The following is a 24,517-nucleotide window of genomic DNA, read 5'->3' on the forward strand; positions in this document are numbered from 1 at the left end:
GCTTATAATATTGCCTTTTTCCCACTTCTCTGGTGGGGGTTCTGAACCCCTAACCTCCATGAATGTGGGTGGCCTATTGTATTTCACCTTACTTTATGTTGAGGAAGCTTGAAATACTAATGGAAACAAGTTTGTTTAATCTATATATGTTCTTTTAATCGGGAACTTCCCTCATATCAGTACAAGTGTAGCAGTTGTTCAGTAATGAAATTTGTCCTGGCTTCTTGTTACATCGGCTTATGCATATATTGGGTAATTCAGGAGGTTCTACATGGTACCAGTCTGTTTAATTAATACACATTATGTTCATGTAGAGAGACACGGATGTTGATGTAATAGGCATGTGAATAAAATGTCTTGGAGAAAAAAGTATTGGATATAAATTATGTATGAATTCTTCATAGTGCAGATCACTGCTTCTTAAACTGTGGGTCCTGACCCTCAGTGGGGTCCCCTTCGCTCAGTGTTGGGGTCCAGAAAATTGGCAAAAGTAAACAGTTTCTGTACGCCACCTAGATATTTGCACAAATCTGTTAGCAACAATGTGCAATGTTTACAGTTGACTTTGCAGAAAATGCTTCAGCAGTGCTTCATAAATTGGAAAATTAGCCTGTTTAGCAAGTCTTGCCTGTGCTGATTTATTATCAGCATCAAATGTTTGATTTGTATGCCTATTATATATATCTGGGGGTCTCGAAAAAATTTCTCATGCCGAATGGTGTCACGGAAAAAAATCTTGGGCAGAATGGGTTTGTGAGTGGAAAAGTTTGAGAAAACCTGGTGAAGATACAGTGATTTTTCTCCAAATGTCTGCTTCCAAAAAGGCAAGCAAATATTTGCTAGAGAGGTAGCCTTCCTTTTTAGTAAGTGTTAGAAAACCCCAACCCCATAATGTCTTAATGCCTGCAAGTTTAGTTTTGCACATAAGTTTTGTTTTGCAGCCAGAAAAGATGTTTGCTTGATGTATCTTAAACTTCATTAATGCTGAAGTCTTAAGTACTCATGTTAGTGAATTGCCCTCTTTAAGCAATTTAGATTCACCTGAGTAAATAAGCTAGGAAAGCAATGACTCCTTTGAAAACTTTAAAATCATTACACTTTTATCTGTATTAGCAAATACATCTAAAATAGCACAATAGAGAAGATTATAAATGTATAAGACTAAATCCATTAAAACAACACTACATTTTAGTGGGAATTTCCTTATACAAATATTTATCGAATGCATGCCATAAAAAGCCCTGACACCTTATACATCACTATAAACAAATATATAAACAATATATTTGTTTATAGTAATGTATAAGGTGTCAGGTGTCAGGTATCTTGCATAGAAGTGATATACCACTTTTTATAAGACAATACTTAAGAGTACTGTACCATTTTGAGGTTATAATTATTTGCATTTGCAATGCAGTAGAATTGCTCTAAGTAGACTCAGACCTTGGCGGCACTGTTGATGCCAGGTTTTCCTCGGATTAGTGTCTGGGTGTATTAAGGGGAGTTTTTGGAGAAGTATATCTAAAGATGCAAGTATAATTAGGACAAAGTAGTATGGAGTTCAGGACACTGAAAAGACTTGTTTATTAAACTGAACAAAAAGAAGAACCTGGTAATTCTAGAAGTAAATTTAGAAAGATAAATGCTGGGAAATATCTATCTTTCGGAATACTGAATGTTACAATGGTGGTAAAGGCATTGGTATGACTAAATGCGTACACATTTGCAACAGAATTGAAAGGGAGGGAACTGGGTGTATAAGTACACTTGTGTATGAATCATAGCTCTGTGTATATTTGAAATCTTTCTTCATGTTCTTGATCATCTCATCTTAAGAGGCTAGTATCTAGGGGTTTCTGTGGACGTTTCCCTTCAAATCACTGTATTCCAAAGTAGATCAGGAGTTCCATGGTATAAGCACCTCATCAGATGGGATTTTTCCCCGTCCTAGGATGCTGAGGAGACGCAGCCAGGATGGAGCCCATAACATGACATGGGCTACTTCCAGCAGGGCTCCATCCTGGCTCTGTCCTTGCTGCGCCTCAGCAGCATGTTGAGAGGTTGTCCTGAGAACATGGATGACTACTACTACATGGATGACTGCTGCCCCACTGCCCCATGGATTGCTCCACTGTCCCCCATCTTATGGACCGCTGTTTGTTGAGGTCCTAAATAAGAAAGTGATCTGAGGCCTTAAAACGCCTTTACTGTAGTGAAAAACATACTAAACTACATAAACTATCATCTAGATGTAATTAGTATTAAAATAAATGAATGCAGTTTATGTGAAATGATCCTGTTATATGCGATATTTCCAGGTCAATTTGCAGTAATGAGGTGCATCTGTGGCACAGTATGTAAAGCTAACCCATCTCGTAATGTAGATATCTGAAAAAGTTAACTGTGTAGAAGCCAATGGAAATAGTCTTCCACAGGGCTAACTGATAAGGGTTGCTTTCATATTTAATGCAAATGCAACTTCTCAATACTGATGTCAGGTCTGAAGAAAGCTGGAGTTGGCTATACATTTTGACTAGAGCTTATCTTGAACCTTCCTATACCTCCCTAGAAAAGGGTTCACGTATAAAATGAACACTTCCAATTCCACATTGACTATATTCTTATAATGGACCAAACTGTGAATGTCTACTTGCAGTTGCGAATGGAAATGTCACTGTGCCTTCACTGAGGTGAAGGACTCTTAGCATTTGATTTCTTAATTCGTATTTGAATAATGTAAATATAAAAACCAGTTCCTCCTTGATTATATGTATGAGGAACCACTGTGTCTTCTCTTGATACACTATACCTGTCCTCATGACAAACTGCAATACTGTGTCTTCATACTAAATGGTAACTTCATACTAAATGGTAACATACACCAAATAACAACTGCCATGATTTATCTATCAAAGTAGGCAAAATGGGCTGTTTACATATTGCTTAGACTCCTACTCCCAGGATTCCTCTCCATTGGCAAGGTTGACTAGTGCGGGTGAGAGTGCAGCCCAAAAGCATCTCTAGGGTGGCACTTTTCCAACTATCCTTCAGTGCCATGGAAAATTGGCTGTCTCCTATTTCCTTCAGTATCTTTCTTCCTCTCCTTGCCTTTTCATACATATTTGCCCAGGCGTTTTATGTTGAGTGCATAGAAGCTGGCAGATGATATTTGTCCTTGTAGCAGCCAGAATTAAACAGCTATGACAGAATGTTTGTTTGAAGTACTGCCAGTTGGTACTTTGCGGAAGGAGTACAAAAAGGTCACCATGTCGTACCATGTTTATCAGTCTAAAAACTGGTTGACTCAGATCAGACTTGTAGTGGCCTGAATAGTGAACAACTAGAACAACAGCTGACAAAGACTAGGGGTCACAAATCTTGGCTGGCCCTGGCAGCTAGACATTATTTCGTGGTTGCCAAAGACCCTTTGCTTCCTGAGTCATTCAGCATAGAAACTACTTGGGAAGGATGGGTTCTTGAATCTCCAGAAGGCATGGAAAGCCTGTGGCTTTGAAAGCCAGCAAAAGGTCAGGAGGTCAGTCCTTGGCTCAGTATCATTTTGTAAATGGGGCAGGTGATCACCAGACTGGAAAATGTTAAGCATAGATAATCTAGTCTGCTCTGGCAGTCACAGTTTTCAGGTATTAAGACTCTTTGTGCATACCCAAATCCCTGAATGTGCAAGTCCCCTTATATATAGTGGCATAGTGAAATGGTGTTTCTTACATAAAATGGCTTGATTTTTCATGTTATATTTTGGGAGGGAGCATATTTACAAGCTGTAGATGGTGAATCCATGGATATGGAGAGCTGGCTGTTTCTTTGCTGATATCTTTCATGGTTGCTGTGTTGTGGCTGGCAGTGGCACTGGTGTTCAAAAAACACATGCTGGATTCAGCATGTGAAACAGTTGTGTCTGAGTGGAACAGTCAGACTGGAAAGGAAGAATCAAATTATTATGGATCATCATCTCTTTCTGAGAAAAAATAAAGACTTGCACCCTTGTTGAGTATTGTCTTAATCACCTGTAAACATAGTGACAAGGGCTTGAGGTTCTGCCCATCCAGTTGCATCTGTGTAAACCTGGATCTAGCCTAGTGCAAATATAAAAATGGATTATGGAGTTATAATCTGAGATTTTTTTTCTGCTTGGAGGACTATCATCATATCATCGTAGGTGATCACTCATGGCTGAGTATGATTGTCTTCCAAAGGTAGAGTCTTTTGTTGGTTCTTGTTTCCTTGGAAGACGCTTGTGCATGAATATGTTTTATGTGTGGGGACCAGTGCACAGTGACCAGCACACAATCTTCTCATAAAGAGGTTCTAATCTAATGGCATGGATCCCACAATGATTGATCACCTCTTATCTCTTGCAGCCTACTTCTGCCTTCATAGCAGTTGTAAGATGTACCATATTATCACCCGTCTGTCCTGCCATTGAGGGCTTCCTTAGACTGTTCTATGTAATACACAAGACACTATGTTGGAGAACTATATATGCTAATCATATATACTTATTGTAATGAAGCTATTGCAATACAGTTATGTCAAATGGGGGTGAGGGAAACAAATCCCTATTCATAGATTGTTTTCCTTTAAAAACCCCAATTACTCATATTTTCAGTTACATCTGGATTTTTCCCCATTTAAAATTTGTGATGCAAATTTTAAATGGGGAACCCCTGCCTCCAAGACCAGTATCTTTTTTTAAATCCTCAGAAGACAATTCTATTGTAATAACAGAACAAAAAACAAACAGTTCAGGTTATGCTTCAGGGTAATGGTCAAAAAGACAAGATATCTATAAGTTATAGTGGTTTGTACTGTTGGTTGTTTGTTTTCATTATACAATAAAAACAAAAAGCAGTAGTAATCACTATAACATATAAGGCATCTTATATCCTAATTCTGGGAGAAAGGCTGGACATTCATTGACTAAAAATATGAGCCTTCAAGAACTTATGAGAATCACAACAAATAGATGAAGGTTTCAGCTGTTGTCCTTTCTCTGCACCCACCTTTCTTCAGTGGTGGGATTGCATGTTCCTGTAAAAAGTAATGAACATAGATGATAATGATAAGACAATGCAAACATTAAAATGGTTCAAGGTTTTCCAGTGGTTCCCAACTTTTGGTTCTCCGGTTGTTTTGGACTTCAAATCCCAGCTATCTTATCACTGTTAGGAATTGTGGGAGCTGAAGTCCAAAACACTTGGATGACCAAAGGTTGGGAACCACTGCTCCATACCTTAGCTCAGTCTAGTCAAAATTGAGACTGCAGTAGAAAAACAGAAGACAAGAACTCAGAAGGACAGCTATAAACAAGACCTCGAAATGTAAACATATATAATTGAATACCAAATCTAAGATGGTCCATACTATCATATTTCTAATATCTATGTATTATTATAGAAGTTGAATAGTGAAGAAAGCTGATACTAAGAAAGTCTCCTCATGTGAAATATGGAGCTGGAGAAGAGTTCAACAGATAACACGGTCTGCTAAAAAGACAAATAAATGGGTCTCTGAACTGCCCCTAGAAACCAAGTTAACTAAACTGAAACTGTCACAATTTGGACATATTATGAGAAGGCATGACTCTTTAGGAAAGACAATAACTCTTAGTAAGATAGGGGTAGAAAAAAAGGAAGACAGCTTTCTAGATAAATAGATTCCATCATGAGAGTCAGAGTTTGTAATACCCGAGCATGGCTACTGATGATAAGGTGACTTGGGAGTCTCTCCTTCATAGAGTTACCATAAATTGAAGGTGACCTGATGGCATTTTATCAACAACAACAAATTTCTACAAAACTGGGTTGGAAGGCAGAGAAAAGGACCCATGAATTAGTTAGTGTGTTAAAACCAATTTGCAATCCAACCCATATCTATAATAGAAATAATGTATCAGTCATGCATTGAGTGTTAGTTCATTTTATGTCATAATCACTGGACTATGGTATTCCATGAGTTAGACTTTGGATTAGAAGGTAGTAGGCTACTGATGAATTCAGGGACAGAGAATAACAACACATGCAAACATACCACAATACCTGTAAAAAAATGTAGCCAAGCCTCAGAGTGACATGATATTTGATAGACATGCTAAACAGAATTTAGGCGTAAAAAATGCAACATTTGCGTGTAAAAGCATGAATTTTAATTACAGTGTACTGAACAACACTTAGACAGGTTTAACGCTTGGTTGTTCTTGTGTTTAGTTTTTCCAGGCTTCCATTAGGTGGGTGCTTCTTGGTTTCTGAGTACTTGTCTTTCTCAGTCGTCCAGCTTAAATATCCATGACAAGTATTTTAGGGTATGTGTTGAGAGATGAACATTTAAGGAGATGTTGGGCATGGAGCAGTGAGTGAAATAATTCAAATGTAGTTGGTAGAGCAACCGTAGAAAATCTCGAGGTTACATAGCAAATACCATACATTTCTTTCCCTTTCCCACATAATTTGTTGCATCTCTTTTAGGATCTTACTGCTCATTGCAAAGCAAGCGGTTTCTCAAAGGGTTAGGCTTGCTAAGAAGAGAATCTGCTCTGAAATACTTTTCACCTGAGTGTCTACGGCTGCACGTTTGTCTCAGTTTCACATCCTAACTTTAAAACTGGCAGATTCCACATCCATTTAATACAAGGATCTGGTGTCTTAATATTTCATGAAAAAGATCAAAGTAGTGAAAGGGTTTTGATCAAAGTAGTGAAAGGGTTATGTGCACTGCAATTTCAAGCAATTCCTAATTTATGTTTACCAAATGATCAGTGAAATTGTATGCTGAGGAGCCAAAGGGCATGCATTCAAGAAAACATCTGAATGGATTAAGTGTAGCCTTGTAATGCCAGCTGAAAATATGTTAGGTACATACTCTTTAAATATGTGTTGCTTACATTGGTGGTGTTGGGAAGCAGTTGCTGTTCTGTAGATCAGGTATGGGAAAACCTAGGCCAGGGGGCCGGATGCAGCCCCTTGGACTCTTTTCTCAGGCCCTCTTCTCTCTCACCATCCCAGCCTATCTTCCTTCTCTCCTTCCTTCCTCCTTCCATCCTTCCCTTCCTTCCTCACCTCCCTCTTTCTCCTTCCATCTTCCCTTCCCTTCTACTCTTTTGTCTTTCCTTCCCTCCCTCCTTCCCTTTCTCCTTCCTTCCATCCTCCTCCCTCCCTTCTCTTTTTCCTTCCTCCTTTCCTCCTCGCGGATGTTTAGCTGGGAGAAGAGTAGGTAGAGAGGGAACACGAGAACCATGTTTCAAGATTTAAAAAAGTGTCCCATTGAGGAGGAGGGGGGAAACTGACTTTCTGCTGCTCTAGAGACCAGGGCACAAGGGAGCAATGGCTTCAAATGGCACGGAAACTGATTTGACTGAAAAGATTAGGAAGAACTTCCTGAGAGTAAGAGCTGTTGGAGAGAGGCATAGGCTGCTTGGGAATGTGATGGAGGCTTTTCAGCAGAGGCTGTCTATTAGGGGTGCTTTGATTGTGCCGTCTTGCATGGCAGGGGGTTGGACTGGATGGCCCTTGGGGGTCTCTTCCAGCTCTAGGATTATATATCAAGAGTAGGCAATATGGGGTCTAATGGATACATTATGTCTCTCCCATCCACGGTCTCATCCTGTCCAAGGCCAAACCTTTTGGGATCCAAACATTTCCTGTCTTTCCTTTACTTTCTGATTCTGAAAGAGAAGAGGAAAGGGCAGAGAGTGGGCTTGGGAAGAACCCCCTCCCGACTCACACACCCACCCTGCTCTGGCCTGCCATGCAGCCTCCAAGTTAGAAAGTTTGTCCATGCAAGGAAGAAAGTATTGGTATGTGAGTAAAACTGCACAATGCACATACTGCGAAGAGGACACCATTAATGTTAGCATTTTTCAAATATAGTTTGATGGATGGACACACCATATCTTGGCAAAATGTAAACCCAATTTAGTATACTACTTTCAGCTTTTGGGTATTTTTTAATTAGTTACATGCTCAATCAGTTCCATATTTTTCCACACACTATCTTGTGTTTGGATATTCCTTTTTTTTTTCATCATAACCTTTACCAAAAAAAGTGTATGATGGGTTCTGAAGACAATCTTATGATCTGTGTTGTAGTAATTGAATCTCTGGTTTGTAACTGTGTCAGATAAATTTTAATTTAGATTTTATTCTGAACTTTATTACAAAAACATCAGGCAAGTTATGGTCTAAGCCAGTGATTCCCAACCTGTGGGTCCCCAGATGTTTTGGCCTTCAACTCCCAGAAATCCTAACAAGTGGTAAACTGGCTGGGATTTATGGGAGTTGTAGGCCAAAACACCTGGGGACCCACATGTTAGGAACCACTGGTCTAAACTCTAGTATATCTTAGTTTAATTCTATTCTGTATAGTTTCTTAGGTTGCCAGAGGTTTATCTAGAAACTCATTGGTTAATCATGGTATTTGCATAATTAAGCAGTTCCCCAAACAGAGATACTAGCTTTGAGTACCTGCATTTTTATTGTTCCTCAGGCTGTAGTTGGTGGGTATCATAAACCATTTCTCTGTTGCTGCTAATAAATAACATGATGGTTGAGCATCAATGAAAACCAAGTTATTTCTGTAAAATTTTAACTAAACAACATACAGCGATATTGTTCTAGAGAACTGCTTTTAATTTCTAGTATGGAATATGGTGAAATTACTACTGCAATATTTAGTTAAAACTATTAATTTGGGGTGGGGGTGTTAAAAAGCAGTGTGTCTAAATTCAAATATTGGAAGATACCACCTTTACAGTCCTTACATTAAATTTAGGATTAGATATCCATAGCAGAAGCCTCTAGATATAAAATCACTACAGCAACCTTGCAAGATAAAGCTTCAGAGATCTCCCTTTATATCCTCCTTGTTTAGAATAATTGTTGCAGTGAGGATTGATCTATTTCTTATTCAGGTTTCTAACCTTGCCATTCCAAAAAAACTTAATTCATTCATGTGGGTAAGCAGGTAAATTAAAATGAGTCTAGCAATCCTTTAAAAGAGGGTGTTAGAATAGCCTTCAACCTATATGATCTGCAATTTCAGCCTTGCTTCTCATCATTGATCTGTGAATATACAATGGACTAGTGCATGCACACTAAAGTGTGTGCCTACCTGAGATATTTAGATCCTCTAAGGGTGACCTCTGTGATGCAGACTGATGGGAGGAGAGAAAAACCGTTTTTTCAAATAAGTTGGCCTTTGGCTTTTTAGGGGTTTTTTTTTTTGGGATGGCTTCAGAAATGGTCTAATTGGCAGTGCAGATTAAAAAAACATTGGCTTAATATGTCTACCTTGTTTTGGACCAGCTGAGGTTTCCAGGCAGTCTGCAAAGGCAGGTCTCTATAGAAGTCATTGCAATAATCCAAATGAAGGGTGGTGTTGCAGTAGATAACTATTGTTATATTCTGTCCATTTTTTTGTTTACAGATTCCTAAATCTAATTGTAAACTCTGTATAGTTTGTAAATGTCTGCCTGTTATTTGGGATAACTCATCTAGCTTTATCTATTTGTACAAGCAACATTATTTGAGATAGCAAATGTGAACAAAGTAATCTGATAACAGCATTGTATTTGGACAATCCTTTAAATATGTTTTGCTGTCTTTTTCAGATTAATATTTTGGATGCCAAAAGAAGTATGAATATTGGAATATTCCTCAAGCAGTTTAAAAAGTAAGATACCTGGTTGTTAACTGAAATTGTCAAATAAGGTGATGTTATGCTAATAATATAATATAATATAATGTAATATATATTGTATATACATATAATATTTATAATATTATAATGTAATGCAATATAATACTACTACTGATAATAATATGATATAATAATAATAATAATAATAATTAAAAAAAAACAACGGGGAATCGGGGCGGCTTACGTGAGGCCAAGCCCGAACAACAGATTACAATAAAATAAGATACAAATTGCAATAAAATAAACAACATAGCATTAAAGTATAAAACATATAAGCATATAAACAATTATAAACAAAACATAAAGAGAAGAAAAAAGCTGTAATTATATATTTATATTACATGTAATATTACTAATAATATTACAATATAATGGTATAGTACAGTATAGTAATATTTAATACTGATATTGTACTATGCTAATAATATAATATATTGTATGTATATATATCTTGTAAGCCGCTCTGAATCCCCTTCGGGGTGAGAAGGGTGGCATATAAATGTCGCAAATAAATAAATAAATAATATCCCACAGGAAAGGAGAAATAGTCATAAGTAGTATAACTGCAAGTCTAACAAAGACTAAAAACAGAGTAGAATTTCTGGGTTCCTTTCACATATAGTAATTTTGCCATTCTCAACATTGAACCTGCAGTGACATGCATCTGAATCAATCGCATCTCCTTCTATGAACTGGTGTGAACTCTAAGATCTTCTGGGGAGTCCCTCCTTTCGCTTCCATCACCGTCACAAGTACGGTTGGTGGGGATGAGAGGGAGGGCCTTCTCAGTGGTGCCCCCCCCCACCTCTGGAACACCCTCCCCAGGGAAAATAGACAGGTCCCATCCCTCCCCTCCTTTCATAAGAGCTTGAAGACCTGATGGTTTCAACAAGCCTTTGAGAATGACTAGTTCTAGCTCAGCCCTAGACATTGTTGAATATGGCCTTATTTTTCCTACCAGTTACCCAGGTCACTTCCTCTAATAGGCCCCGGAAATGAACAACCATAGACCTGTACCTATTATTGTTGTTGCCTGCTATAGCACTGCACTTAATTCCCAGGCCCTATAGAATTTTTGAGCTTGCACTAATCTTGGCCCAGCCTTTTAAATTGCCTTGAACAGGCAGGATTACTTTTAATATATATGTGTTATGGTGACAATTTTTATGCTTACATTGTTTTGTTAATCCTATGGTTATATTGTTTACTCTGTATGTATTGATGATGTTACTTGGAAACCGCTCTGAGTCCCCTTTGGGAGTTAGAGCGGTATATAAATAAAGTTTTATTATTATTTTATTATAAATTATCTGTCTTAAAGTGAATGGAATCTACATGGAGAGCATTCAGAAAGGCTATGTTGCCAGTTAATATTGCTATAGTGCAGTGGTTCTCAACCTGTGGATCACCAGATATTTTGGCCTTTGACTCCCAGAAATCCTAACAGCTGGTCAACTGGCTGCGATTTCTGGGAGTTGTCGGCCAAAATACCAGGGGACCCACAGGTTGAGAACCACATCCTTACAGGGCAGCCCAACCTATAAATGCCTGCCTGAGAATGTGAGTGTGCTGGACTGAGTTGATTTTATTGTGTGTCTACCTGAGACCTTTCAAAAGTTCCCTAGACTGATATGTATTTTGTTTCCCTCCTTGCCAAGATCTTTTGAATCCATAATTGACGATCTCCACTCAGGAAAAAGTGATCTCTACAGCTGTGAAATCCTTCGTGAACTTCTCAAATTACTGCCAGAAACAGAAGAGGTAAGAAGAAAAGGAGTCGTGTGGCAATCATCTATAAGATGAGCAGTGGCAACTAGCTATTATTTATAGCTTCGGCAAATAGTGCTGTATTCTTAGAGTTCTGCTATTGGCCAGTATGTAGCCTTGTGTTAAAATACAGTGCTTAGCTTGGGACTTGCTTTTCTGATGTCATACAATGTAGCATTACCATAGCCTTGCAGCAATGCTAAAACTGACAAGTGGTATTTAGAGAGTCTTGTTGTAAATATTTGTATTAGAGCTATCAATATACATTGGGATGCCTAGTTAATTCTTTCCTGTTGTGTTTTTGAACATCTTCTGAAAACACCTTTTGATTAAGTATTCAGTCCTGCTTAGTAGGTTTGTGGTCTGTGTGGCAAACAGTGGTGAAGGCCAAGAAAAAGACTACACCCATCAGCAGTAGCCAATGGTCTGTAGGTAAACAGAGCAAGAGGGGGAAAAGAAGGTTAGAAAAAAGCTGAGGGAGCATGATGAGCAGAAATGAAGACCAGTCACTTCACTTAAGTGATCCCTTGTAGCTTGATGATGATGGCCTTCCAGATGTGGTATTTTGGCGATGGGTCTGTAGGTGGCTATGGAATCCTTTTCTTGACCCGCATGTTCTCTTGCAGTGAAGACATCAATTTCCAGACAGAAGGTGGTCCCAGACAGGGTTGGCTTGATGCGCCTTCCTCTTGACATGTTTCTCCCTTTCGCCCTCCATTTGTGCCTCTTCAAATTCTGCAGCACTGCTGGTCACAGCTGACCTCCAGTTAGAGCGCTCAATTGCCAGGGCTTCCCAGTTTTCTGTGTCTATGCCACAGTTTTTAAGGTTGGCTTTAAACCCATCTTTAAATCTCTTTTCCTGTCCACCAATATTCCATTTTCTGTTCTTGAGTTCAGAGTAGAGTAACTGCTTTTGGAGATGGTGATCAGGCATTCAGACAACATGGCCGGTCCAGCGGAGTTGATGCAGAGGAGGATTGCTTCAATGCTGGTGGTCTTTGCTTCTTCCAACATGCTGGCATTTGTCCGCCTGTCCTCCCAAGAGATTTGCAGGATTTTTCAGAGGCAGCGCTGATGGAATTATTCCAGGAGTTGCATATGATGTCTGTAGACAGTCGATGTTTCGCAAATGTATAACAGGATTGGGAGGACAGTGGCTTTATAAACAAGACCAGTAGCAGGCATAAGGATGACATACTATTCATACTTGTGTACAGATTGACCTTCTGTATAAGTTGATAGGGGAGTTGGAGGCCAAAATTATGGATTTTTATCTGACCCATTTTTGGCTGTTTTTTGGGTAGTTAAAAGTGTCAGCATACTAACAAATTAAGAAAAAAAAAGTAGGCAAATAAGCAAACAACAGTGGAAGGTCTTCAGTGTAATGACATAATTGATAAGGAGAATGTTGGTCCTTCATGTAAACATAGCAAAGGATTTTCTCTTCCAAGGAAATATGAATGGAATCCTTACCTATGGCTGGACCATTATAGGTTGCTTGTGTTGGATTGCTTTTTCAGCAAGGCTGCATCAAAATTTCCCCTTCAGACAGGGAAATTGTACCAGATGCTCCTGGAATATTTGAATGGTTGGCAAACATATTTGAGGGGGAAGAGTGAGCTCTTTTGGAGAGAGGAAGAGAGCTGGCTGCATGAAGTTCTAGAAATGGGATGAGGCAATCATGAATGGCAGGTCTTTCATTAGATAGATACAGAGCGGATAAAGAGATGGAATCTTTTAAATACCAGTTTAAAGAGAAAGAATGGGTGGAGTTAGAGATGTTGCCATGGTAGCTATTTGGAAACAAGGAAACTAAACATCTCTGATGGGTTGTGTGTGTATTTGAATGCTTTTTATGAGGAAATATCAGCCATAAATCTCATACTTCATTTGAGTTGTAAGGGGAAGTAGACAGGGAGAGAGACACATTTTTTTCTTAAGGAAAGGAGAAGATAATGGGTCTGAAGGAAGTACAGAATGTGAAAGAATGTGAAGCAGAAGCCATGAAAATTGGTATTTATTTATTTATTTATGCTATTTTTATCTCGCCTTTCTCAGCCCGAAGGCAACTCAAGGCGGCTTACAAATTGGCAGCAATTCAATGCCATAATAGCCATAAAATATAATTAAAAACATTTAAAACAACATTATAAAAATCTATACAAAACCATTAAAAACATATAATCACCAATGTCTTCCCGTTAATCTCATTTTACAGCAGCATTGTCTAAGCCAGGGATCCACAAACTTTTTAAACAGAGGGCCAGGTCACGGACCCTCAAACTGTTGGAGGGCCGGATTATAATTTGAAAAAAGCATGAATGAATTCCTATGCACACTGCACATATTTTATTTGTAGTGCAAAAAACACTTAAAAACAATACAATAATTAAAATGAAGTACAATTTTAACAAATATAAACTTATTAGTATTTAAATGGGAAGTGTGGGCCTGCTTTTGGCTATGAGATAGGATTGTTGTTGTTGTTGTTGTTGTTGTGTGCTTTCAAGTAGTTTCAGACTTAGGTTGACCCTGAACAAGGGCTGGGTAAATGACCTTGGAGGGCCATATCCGGCCCCCGGGCCTTAGTTTGAGGACCCCTGGTCTAAGCCATTCCATGTTTCACTTTTTTACAATTCCATATTTATCTGTTACACTGCATTTCCAAAGGCTTGTTCAAAAAGCTAGGTTTTTACTTTTTTGGGAAAGTTAGAAGAGAGGGGGCCAATCTAATATCCTTAGGGAGGGAGTTCCACAGCCGAGGGACCATCACTGAGAAGGCCCTGTCTAACAGCCTTTTGAAGGTATCCCTAAGGTTGATGTGATCCTTGGTGAAGTGGGTTCAAATTCTTGATGAGCCACACCCACCAAATGGGATTGCAGAGCATGAAGTCCAAAGTCCAGGGAAAAAAACACAATGCACTCTAGCAGCCAGGACTGTTTGAATGTCCTTCACATCATGAGTGCCTTCCACCTAGGGATGGAATTCCACAGCCACTGAGAAGGCCCTGTCTCCAGTCCCAGCAAGACATGCCTGCGAAGAAGGCGGGACTGAGAGCAGGGCCTCCCTAGATGATCTTAAATTCCTAGATGGTTTGTTAGGAGAGATACATTCAGACAGGTAAGCTGGGCCAGAACCATTTAGGGCTTTATAGGCTAAAGCCAGCACTTTGCATTGTGTCTGGTAGCAAACTGGCAGCCAGTGGAGCTGGCACAACAGGGGAGTTGTATGCTCCCTGAGTGCTGCTCCCGTTAGCAACCTGGCTGCCACCCGCTTCACCATTTGGAGCATTTGGAGTTCCCTGAAACTTTATAATAAAAGCAGTACGTTTTAAACACAGGTGTCAAACGCAAGGCGTGTCAGCCAAATCTGGATGCCCCACATCATTGTATGTGGTCTGTGAGGCTTTCAATGCCAGGGCAACATAGTTACATTTCTACAGCCTAACAGCCTTTTGAAGGTATCCCTAAGGTTGATGTGATCCTTGGTGAAGTGGGTTCAAATTGTTGATGAGCCACATCCACCAAATGGGATTGCAGAGCAAGAAAGGGGCAAAGTCCAAAGTCCAGGGAAGAGAGCACAATGCACTCTAGCAGCCAGGACTGTTTGAATGTCCTTCACATCATGAGTGCCTTCCACCTAACTAGATGTGAATACTCTTTAATTGAACAACATATTCCTACAGAGTAGAAATATTAAAACATTCACAGATTCCTTCCTACCATGAGGTCATTTTTGCTGATGTGTTTATGGCTGAGCATGCTAGGAAGTAGTATGCTAACAATCTATGAAGACTGAATATAGAATTGCTCTTAACACCTGAAGGCCTGTGCCACAGTTATGTGCAAACTACATGATTGGATTACTAACAAAACACTTTGACTCTGCTCTTTTTTGTTCAGAGTTTGCTTTCTTTTCTAATTCAAAGATATTTCAGAAAGCGAGATAAGTTCAGCTTTGATATCCCTTTGTTTGTACAAAATATTGAAATACTTTATATTCTGGCGCCGTCTACAATAGCTTAGGCCAAATAAAACAGCCACAAACGACAAGGTGCACTTTGTTGCTTTGTTTGCTGTGATAGACTAGCATGGCCCTTGAAAGAATACGTAAATGTTACGGCCTCTCCAACTCACAGGAGATGGAGGTTTTGAGGGGAGGAAAAGTTTGCTCTCATAATGCATTTAAGAAGCATTCAAAATTCCTCCAATATTCAGCTTGAATTCAAATATTGGGAAGCTTGCATTCTCGCCACCCAGGTCCAGTTTCCAGAAAGAGACAGGGATGTGCCCAGGGGCGGCTCAACCCATTACGCAAAGTAAGCATTTGCAGTATAGTTGATTTTGCCCAGGGGTGCTCTTGAGGTGCTCTTGGGGGAAAATAGACCTTGATATATGCGAGTTGTAGTTACTGGGATGTATAGTTCACCTACAATCAAAGAGCATTCTGAACTCCACCAAATATGGCACACAGAACTCCCACGACAAACAGAAAATATATTATCAGTGATTGGTTGGGGGGGAGGGGGACCGAAATACTGTTTGCTTACCATTGAAAATTACCTAGGGCCGCCTCTGGATGTGCCTGTTCTTTTTTGAAGCACTTGAAGGCGAGACCTGGGGTGATTGACAGGAGGATGGACAGTTCTTAGACCCGTCGCAAACTCTGTTCCTGCAGGAGCAAACCTTGCTAGCATGTCCCTGACGTCATGAGACTCCGCCTCTCGCCCCGCCCCTTTCTCCGCCTCTTTCTCCTTGCGAGAGTGGTTTTTCCTTTGCTAGGGCAGCATTGCCAGCATACTCTCTCAGTTGGCAGAATTCAACTGAGAGAAAATGCGGGCAATGCTGCCCTAGCAAAGGAAAAACCACGCTGGCAAAGAGAAAGGGGTGGAGAAAGGAGCGGGGAGAGAGGCGCAGGCTCATGACGTCAGGGACGTGCTAGCAAGGTTTGCTCCCGCAGGAACAGAGTTTGCGACGGCTCTTATGGTGACTGAATGTGTGTACTCAAGTTTATTCAGCTTCACTTTACTTTGGTTCTGTAACAATGCAATCTGGCATTGATTCAGAATTGAGCAGGTTTCTATGACCTTGGGTTGCTGTGAGTTTTCCAGGCATTGTGGCCATGTTCCAGAAGCATTCTCTCCTGACGTTTCACCCACATATATGGCAGGCATCCTCAGAGGTTGAGGGGTCTGTTGGAAACTAGGCAAGTGAGATTTATATATCTGTGCAATGTCCAGGGTGGGAGAAAGAACTCTTGAGGCAAGGGTAAACATTGCAGTTGGTCACTTGGGTTAGTACTGACTAGCCTTGCAGCTTCAAAGCCTGGCCTTCTTTAAAAGATGATAGCCCTCACACTTTTAACCAGAGTTCATGCTGCTTATTATCCAGAATACCTATCTTGCTATTAATAGCAAATATTTCTTAAGGAAGAACATACTATTTTATGTTCTCCTATCAAGCAATACCTTTGGCCCAGTTAGCTAGGACCAGTTTCTCATATGCCAGTGAAACTGAAAGGAAGTCTTCCAGTGATCTTGAAATTTGACTTAAAGTGATGAGAAAATGACTCAAAAAGCAGGGATTAATAGTTGTATTTCTTTCTTCCACTGTGTTTCAACCTGCATAACATTTATTACAGCTACAACTGGGAGAACCAGTACAGAGTAGCAATTAAAGTGGTGGACTTGAAAGAAGGAGATGCACGTTCTAATCTTTCCTTGGTCGTGAAATTTAACCACTGCTACCTTTAGCAAAGCTACCTTGTTTCTTGTGCTCCATCACTTGTACTGCTCACTCTCCTTTGCCTTACTGCATACCCTTGCAATGCATGCAACCCTTGCTCTTTGCATTGCTCCACTGCACATCTGACCTATGGTCCCTCTTCCCTGCCTTACTCTTTCTTCTTCCTACTCCCTCTCCTCAGGTCTGTAATCCTTGCAGTGTACCCCCTTGCTTCTCAGTTTGCCGTTCACACCACTTATTCTTCCTTTTCTTCTGACTTCTCATGTTGCATCTCACAAAATGAAGCCACAGTGGGTTTGGGGGGCAATTTGGAGGGGTAAAAAATGGAAGAGGGGATTCTTAGTGTTTGTGAGGCTGCAAAGGCCACATGCAGCACATGGGACACACTTTCCCCACCTACAATTTCCACATGGTCAGCAGTGGTATCTGGGTGCCAATATCACACACTGTATTCTCTATACTACTGTTTATAACCTCAAGTAGAAGAGGGGTCCTAGGATATGGAAGTGGGTTCAAATGTTGAATTCCAACATCCCTGGAAGAAGATTGTCTGCTAACACATTTGGAAGGTCCCAGACTGGGAAAGGCTGCTTATGTAGCAATAGGAGTGACATTCTGGGCGGTTTGACATGCCAGGCACCTGCAATTTTAGAAAACCGCACCAGGCGTGAGAAAGGGGTGGGATGAACTGTGCGTAGATAGGCTTGTGTTGAGGAAGATGGAGGAGGATACGCCTGGCTATGGCTCTAATTTCATGCATATTCATCCCATTTTGCAAAACTACTCATGTCCCAGTAATACTTATCTGTTGTTGTTGTTGTTGTTGTTTTGTATCAGAGGCAGCTTGAGAAACTGCAAGTTGCTTCTGGTGTAAGAGAATTGGCTGTCTGCAAGGGCATTGCACAGGGGATGCCTGGATGTTTTACCATCCTGTGGGAGGCGTCTCACATGTCCCCACATGGGAAGCTGTAGCTGACAGACGGGAGCTTACCCCACCTTGTGGATTCGAACTGCCAACCTTCAGATCAGCAGTTCAGCTGGCACAAAGGTTTAAGTTATTGTGCCACCGGTGCTCCTGAGAGAAGGAAAGAGGCATGGAGAAAGGGGGGGGGGGGGAGGGAGGGAGGAAAGAGAGAGAGAGAGAAATGAGGTAGGAAGGATAGAGTGAAAGAAGAAAGGAAGCAGCACAAGAAATGAGGGAGGGAGAGACAGTAAGAGAAAAAAAGGAGGAAGGGAGGGAGAAAAGAAAGGAAGAAGCCAAAGAGAGGAATAAGTGAGGGAGATCCTTCACCCTGGGAGCAGAAAGATGTCTCTGGGAAGACCAGTGCAATGAAGACTTAGTTTCTATTTTCTCATTCCCAGCGTCCTCCATACCTGTTGCAGGCCCACCTGCTGCCCTCCCCTCCAGCCCGAATAAATAAACAACACAGCTTACTTTGGATAATTTGCATATACTGAATAGGAGTGATTTTGTCCTCTAGTAAATCAAGTATTGCTTTTATCCATGTTCAGTGTATGCACAGGTTAAAATGTCTTTAACGTACTGTACTCCAAATTTTCTTTCTGTTTTGATGTATGCAAAAGACATTTTCATCTTTGGAATATACAGATTCTATAGTGGCTTGAATCTTCATTCTAGATATTTTGAATGGCTAACAGCATACTTCAACCTCACCACACGAGAGAATGAATCCACTTTAAATCTGGTTTCAACCTCCTGCGGAATTTTGGGGTTTGTAGTTTAGGGAGGAGCCTTTAACAGCCTCACTAAACTACAAAGCCCAGAATTCTCCAAGAAGCAGAAACCAGATTTAAAGTGGATTCATTCTCTAGTGTGATGAAGTGGCAGGAAAAGCCATTGCAGAATTCGATGATTTGAGAGTGTTGTTTTCTGTTGTTTTTGCTTTTGAGTTTCTTCCTCACATTCTAGTAAACCAGTCTCAAATTGTAAAATATGTGAATGGAGAGGCTTGCATGCTCTAAAAATATTGAAAGGAACCTATTCCCATTTGAGCAGAGGCCAAGAATGTGCAAAATTGTCCCCCTAAAGGAGATATGCAGAAAAAGAGAAAATGAGACACAACTTGTTTTTACCTCTTCTGTGCAAAGGAGTTGGCAGGCCCTCTCATGCTGTCTTTTCCTACTGACTGCTATTAACTGCCAGGTGTGTTTGCATTATGCCAGGTTTGTGACAACATGGAGATTGATCTCATAGTCTTTTAAATTCCTGACACTTGTCAGACAGAATACTTCAGTGTCAATAAGCTGTGAAATGGTGGGAAAATGATTGTGGAGACCATGGCTTTATTTTCAATTGCTCATTTGCACTTTTTGCTGTTACCCCAAAGCAAAGAACCAGAGGTAGAAGGCAGGGAACATTGGTATATATTTCATACATAATGCTTAAGACATTGGGAATACTGTTAACCAACTTTCTCCAACCAGGCGGTTGCATGTTTTAGATATTACATCATTCGATCCCTCACCATTGGTCATGTTAGTTGGGCTGATGGGAACTGTGTTTCACAGTTCCTAGAAGGAAGTTTAATATTGATGTATATTCCTATACTTTGCAAGAAAAATGTTGTTTATGTTAAAATATTTTGGGCTTCATTGAGATGTTATATCAGATAACAGAAGGAGGGACACAAACCTGGGACTTCATCTCTTTCCCTGCTTTGTTGGAAATTTCTAGTTGCACTAAGTATGAGGATTGATGTTATGCTTAGTTTTTCTATCTTAGCAAATGACAGCAAGCTAGTAACTTGGTTGAGGAGAAAGCCATATGGACAATGGGAACAGGGAGTTGTGAGTTGAATACAAGATGTGTTACCACAGTCTTTCCAAACCTGGGGGTCACGAGGGGGTGTCAGAGGGGTCTCTAAAGATCATTAGAAAACACAGTATTTTCTGTTGGTCATGGGGGTTCTGTGTAGGAAGTTTGGCCCAATTCTATCGTTGGTGGGATTCAGAATGCTCTTTGATTGTAGGTGATCTATAAATCCCAGCAACTACAACTCCCAAATGTCAAGTCTATTTTCCCCAAACTTCACCAGTGTTCACATTTGGGCATATTGAGTATTGTGCCAAGTTTTGTCCAGATCCATCATTGTTTGAGTTCACGGTGCTCTCTGGATGTGGGTGAACTACAACTCCAAAACTCAAGGTCAATGCCCACCAAACCCTTCCAGTATTTTCTGTTGGTCATGGGAGTTCGGTGTGCCAAGTTTGATTCAATTCCATCATTGGTGGAGTTCAGAATGCTCTTTGATTGTAGGTTAACTATAAATCCCAGCATCTACAACTCCTGCCCCCAACCCCACCAATATTCAAATTTGGGCGTATTGGGTATTTGTGCCAAATTTGGTCCAGTGAATGAAAATACATCCTGCATATCTGGTATTTACATTCCGATTAATAACAGTAGCAAAATTACAGTTATGAAGTAGCAACATAAATAATTTTATGGTTGGGGGTCTCCACAACAGGAGGAACTGTATTAAGGGGTCATATCATTAGAAAGGTTGTGAATCACTGCATTACAAGATGTAGCAGTCCTTGGATGGAATATTTAGTTTTCACTAGAAAAATACATTTTGTGCTTAAATGAGATAAACTCTTGACTGATATGCCCTGTTTATGTGACTATCTTCTCTCTCTTTTACTTTCCTCCCCCTCCCTCCAGGTAAAGAAATTAAAGGATTTCAGTGGCGACATATCAAAACTGGGTCAAGCAGATTCTTTTATGCACTTGCTAATCCAGGTGCCAAAGTAAGGAAATTCTAACCTCATCCTTTTCACCATAAACTAATGTTCTCTAGTATGCTAGTTCTAAAGCTTATTTTGTTTGTTTTCAGCTATTCACTCCGACTTGAAGCCATGGTGTTAAAAAAAGAATTCTCTCCATCTTGTTCTTCTCTGCAGAAAGACATGACAATTATAAGAATGGCTACAAAGGGTAATTAAACATGCCGCAGCATGCATTAGCCTCTTGTTTTTCTTAGCAGGTTAATCAGCCTACCTAGAGAGATGAGATCTGGAATTTCAGGTACCTGTTAGCTATTTAAAGGAAACAAGCCAGCTCTGACACATTCCATAAGGGTGTGTGTGTGTGTGTGTGTGTGTGTTATCGGACTGGTGTGTAAGTGTATTGTGCTTCTTGCTGTACTCCCAAGTTGTTGACGTTCTTTTCTGATCTTCCCAGTTTTTTGTGTGTTCAACAGCTCCCCCCTCATAGCATCAACTAATTTGTAATTGTTTCTCGTTTCTGAAAATTATTGGTGCCAATCAGACACCATTAGACATCACTCTCACCTTAGTCAAATCATAAATTTATATTTTACTTTTTTTAATCATATATTTTTATTAACTAACACCAACATGCAATAATGAAAATAAAACATGTAAGACACATGTAAAACACATCACACACTATCAACTACTACTAAATTATAAGCCAAAAAAAATATTAAAACTGAAAAAGAATACATACAAAATAGGAATGTAGTCAGCCCTCCATATCCATGAAATCTGTACCTATGGATTCAACCACCCACAGTTATATATATATAACTGCTGTCATCTCCACAAGCATCTCCCTTTATGAGCCAACAAGAGCTTCAGAATCAGCTGGGGAGGCCCTGCTCTCGATCCCATCCTCTTCGCAAGTGTGATTGGTGGGAACGATAAACAGGGCCATCTCAGTGGTGGCCCCTTGGCTGTGGAATTTCCTCCCTAGTGACACCAGGCAGACCGCATCCCTCCTGGTCTTTAGAAAAAAGATGCTTTGTACCTAAGCATTTGGGAAAAAGGATATTATGGAATCAGACTTCAGCAGCCTGAATAATGACTATGGATTATGGAAAATGACTATGGATAAGTATGAGATCAAGACTCAGCACTTTACATGACTTTTAATCTGTTTTATTGTTTATGCGTATTAATTGTTCATATGTTTTAACTATTTTATAATTTGATGTGATGTGTTTTATTGTTATGTCCATGCGGCACTGAATTTTGCCAGAGTTTGTAAGCTGCCTTGAATTCCCTGCAGGGTGAGAAAGATGGGATAAAAATCATGTAAATAAATAAAGAATCCATGGATAGATAGATAGATAGATAGATATCCAAAAAGCAAGGCTTGATTTTTCGACTTTATATAAGGGACCACATTTTATTGTACTATGTTATCCATGGATTTTGGTATCCATGGGAGGTCCTCAAACTGAACTCCATGGGATACCAAGAGCTCCCTTGTCCTTTTTAGTTTTCTACATGGCACTGGTGCATGGCTTGGAGATTATCTAAAGTAGTGGACCTTTGGTCATCCAGTTGGTTTGGATTTCAATTCCCAGAAATCCCATCCAGCTTGCCAGCTGTTATGAATTGTGGTAGCTGAAGTCCAAAACACCTGGAGGGCCAAAGGTTGGGAACCACTGATCTAGAGTAAGGTATGCATAATGAGGCTGGAGCCCCCAGTGGCACAGTGGGTTAAACCCCTGTGCCGGCAGGACTGAAGACCGGCAGGTCGCAGGTTCGAATCCGGGGAGAGACGGATGAGCTCCCTCTATCAGCTCCAGCTCCTCGTGCGGGGACATGTGAGAAGCCTCCCACAAGGATTTTTTTAAAAATTTATTTGTACCCCGCTAGCATCTCCCGAAGGACTCGATACGGCTTACACAGGCCGAAGCCTCAGAGACACAATACAGTAAAAAACATAACACAACAATAGTAAATAAAGCAAATCAAATAGTTAAGCAAAATAACAAACAAAGGATGATAAAAACATCAAACTCATCCAGGCGTCCCCTGGGCAACGTCCCTGCAGATGGCCAATTGTCTCACACCAGGAGTCACTCCTGACACAACAACAAAAAAATAATAATGAGGCTGAGGAAAAACTGAGTTCCCAATGTCCTTGGAGGTGTATATGGACAAGGCCAGCTCTTCAGCTTAGAAATGGAGATGAGCACCAGAGTTGGACACAACTAGACTTAATGCCAGGGGAAACCTTTACCTTTACATAATTACCTGTTTTATCCAGATCATAGATCCTGTTGAATGGGATGGCCTGCAGCATATAGAAAATGGGGGAGATCATTGAAAGTCGCTTCCTCTGTTTTTTCTTTTTTATGGATGCATGAGGAAGATACCTTGGCCCTTTTAATTTCCTACATGGCAACCCTCCCCATTCTGTAGGGTCTTCGAACCTACAGAAGAGTTGTTTCAGTGGAATGGAGCAAGGGAAAGCACAAGCCGACATAGACAAACTGTGGAAACAGTTGCCAGCTGACAACCGGACATGTTTATGTAGATCTGACTCATTCTTATGGTCAAGGCTTGCCACTTGGTTTGTGGATTATACTTCCACTTTCTTGGTCATTTCAATTTTAATTTCATTTTTTGTAAATTTTATTTGCTTGGAGTCAATCTCAATAAAGTCTTTCCTGAAGGCAATTTGAAAGAGAAGCAGCATGGTGTAGTGGTTTGAGCACTGGAGTACAACTCTGGAGACCAGGGTTCAAATAGCCACTTGCCCTGAAACCTCCTGGGTGACCTTGGGCAAGTCATGCAGTTTTGGCCTCAGAGGGGGCAATGGAAAGCCTCTTCTGAACAAATCATGCCAAATAAATCCTGTGGTAGGTTTGCCTTTGGGTCACCATAGGTTGAAAACTACTTGAAGGCACACAACAGCACCAAACTAGGAATGCTTGTAGACAGCGCAAATGGCCACTGGATTTAGACTCTTATGTCTTTTGCAGAGCTAATGTGCTGTGAAGAGTTACATTCCATACTGCATTTGGTCCTTCAAGCTGGGAATATTATGAATGCGGTAAGTGGAGGGGTCTTGTTTTAGTCACTGGGGTTGGAGAAAAAAACATTCCAGGGTTTGTGGACTGGCATCTAATATATCTTCTGTCTTCCCCTCTCATCTCCATAGGGAGGCTATGCTGGAAATGCAGTTGGCTTTAAGCTGTCCTCATTACTCAAATTGGCAGATACGAAAGCAAACAGGCCTGGGATGAATCTGCTCCATTTTGTTGCTTTGGTATGTAAATAACAACCATTTCCAAGATAAGTGAATAGAGAAATCTAAGCAGCAGGAATAGTTGATGAATAGGATTCTGTAAGAGAGACAAGTGCTATAGAATTAAATATCAAAATGGAATAATTTCAGCTGTCACTGCCTTTGTTCTTCTCTTCATTAATATATGCTTGTAATGTTTATATCTGCAATGCTGTAAACTTGAGAAAGCATATGGTTCAAACTCTTAATCAATGGTTTTCTGTTAAT

The 24,517-nt window shown here is 40.2% G+C and overlaps 1 protein-coding gene across 1 annotated transcript in view; it reads left to right on the plus strand.

Annotated features, from left to right (window-relative positions):
• FHDC1 (FH2 domain containing 1) overlaps nt 1–24,517 on the plus strand; it is a 66,162-nt gene that overhangs the window by 24,928 nt on the left and 16,717 nt on the right. The window contains exons 3-8 of the mRNA XM_060778832.2: nt 9,623–9,684; nt 11,370–11,472; nt 20,909–20,994; nt 21,081–21,181; nt 23,985–24,055; nt 24,164–24,271. Coding sequence (XP_060634815.2) covers nt 9,623–9,684; nt 11,370–11,472; nt 20,909–20,994; nt 21,081–21,181; nt 23,985–24,055; nt 24,164–24,271 — 531 coding nt within the window. The remainder of the gene's footprint in view (nt 1–9,622; nt 9,685–11,369; nt 11,473–20,908; nt 20,995–21,080; nt 21,182–23,984; nt 24,056–24,163; nt 24,272–24,517) is intronic.

Source organism: Anolis sagrei, chromosome 5 (assembly GCF_037176765.1).
Source record: "Anolis sagrei isolate rAnoSag1 chromosome 5, rAnoSag1.mat, whole genome shotgun sequence".
NCBI lineage: Eukaryota > Metazoa > Chordata > Lepidosauria > Squamata > Dactyloidae > Anolis > Anolis sagrei.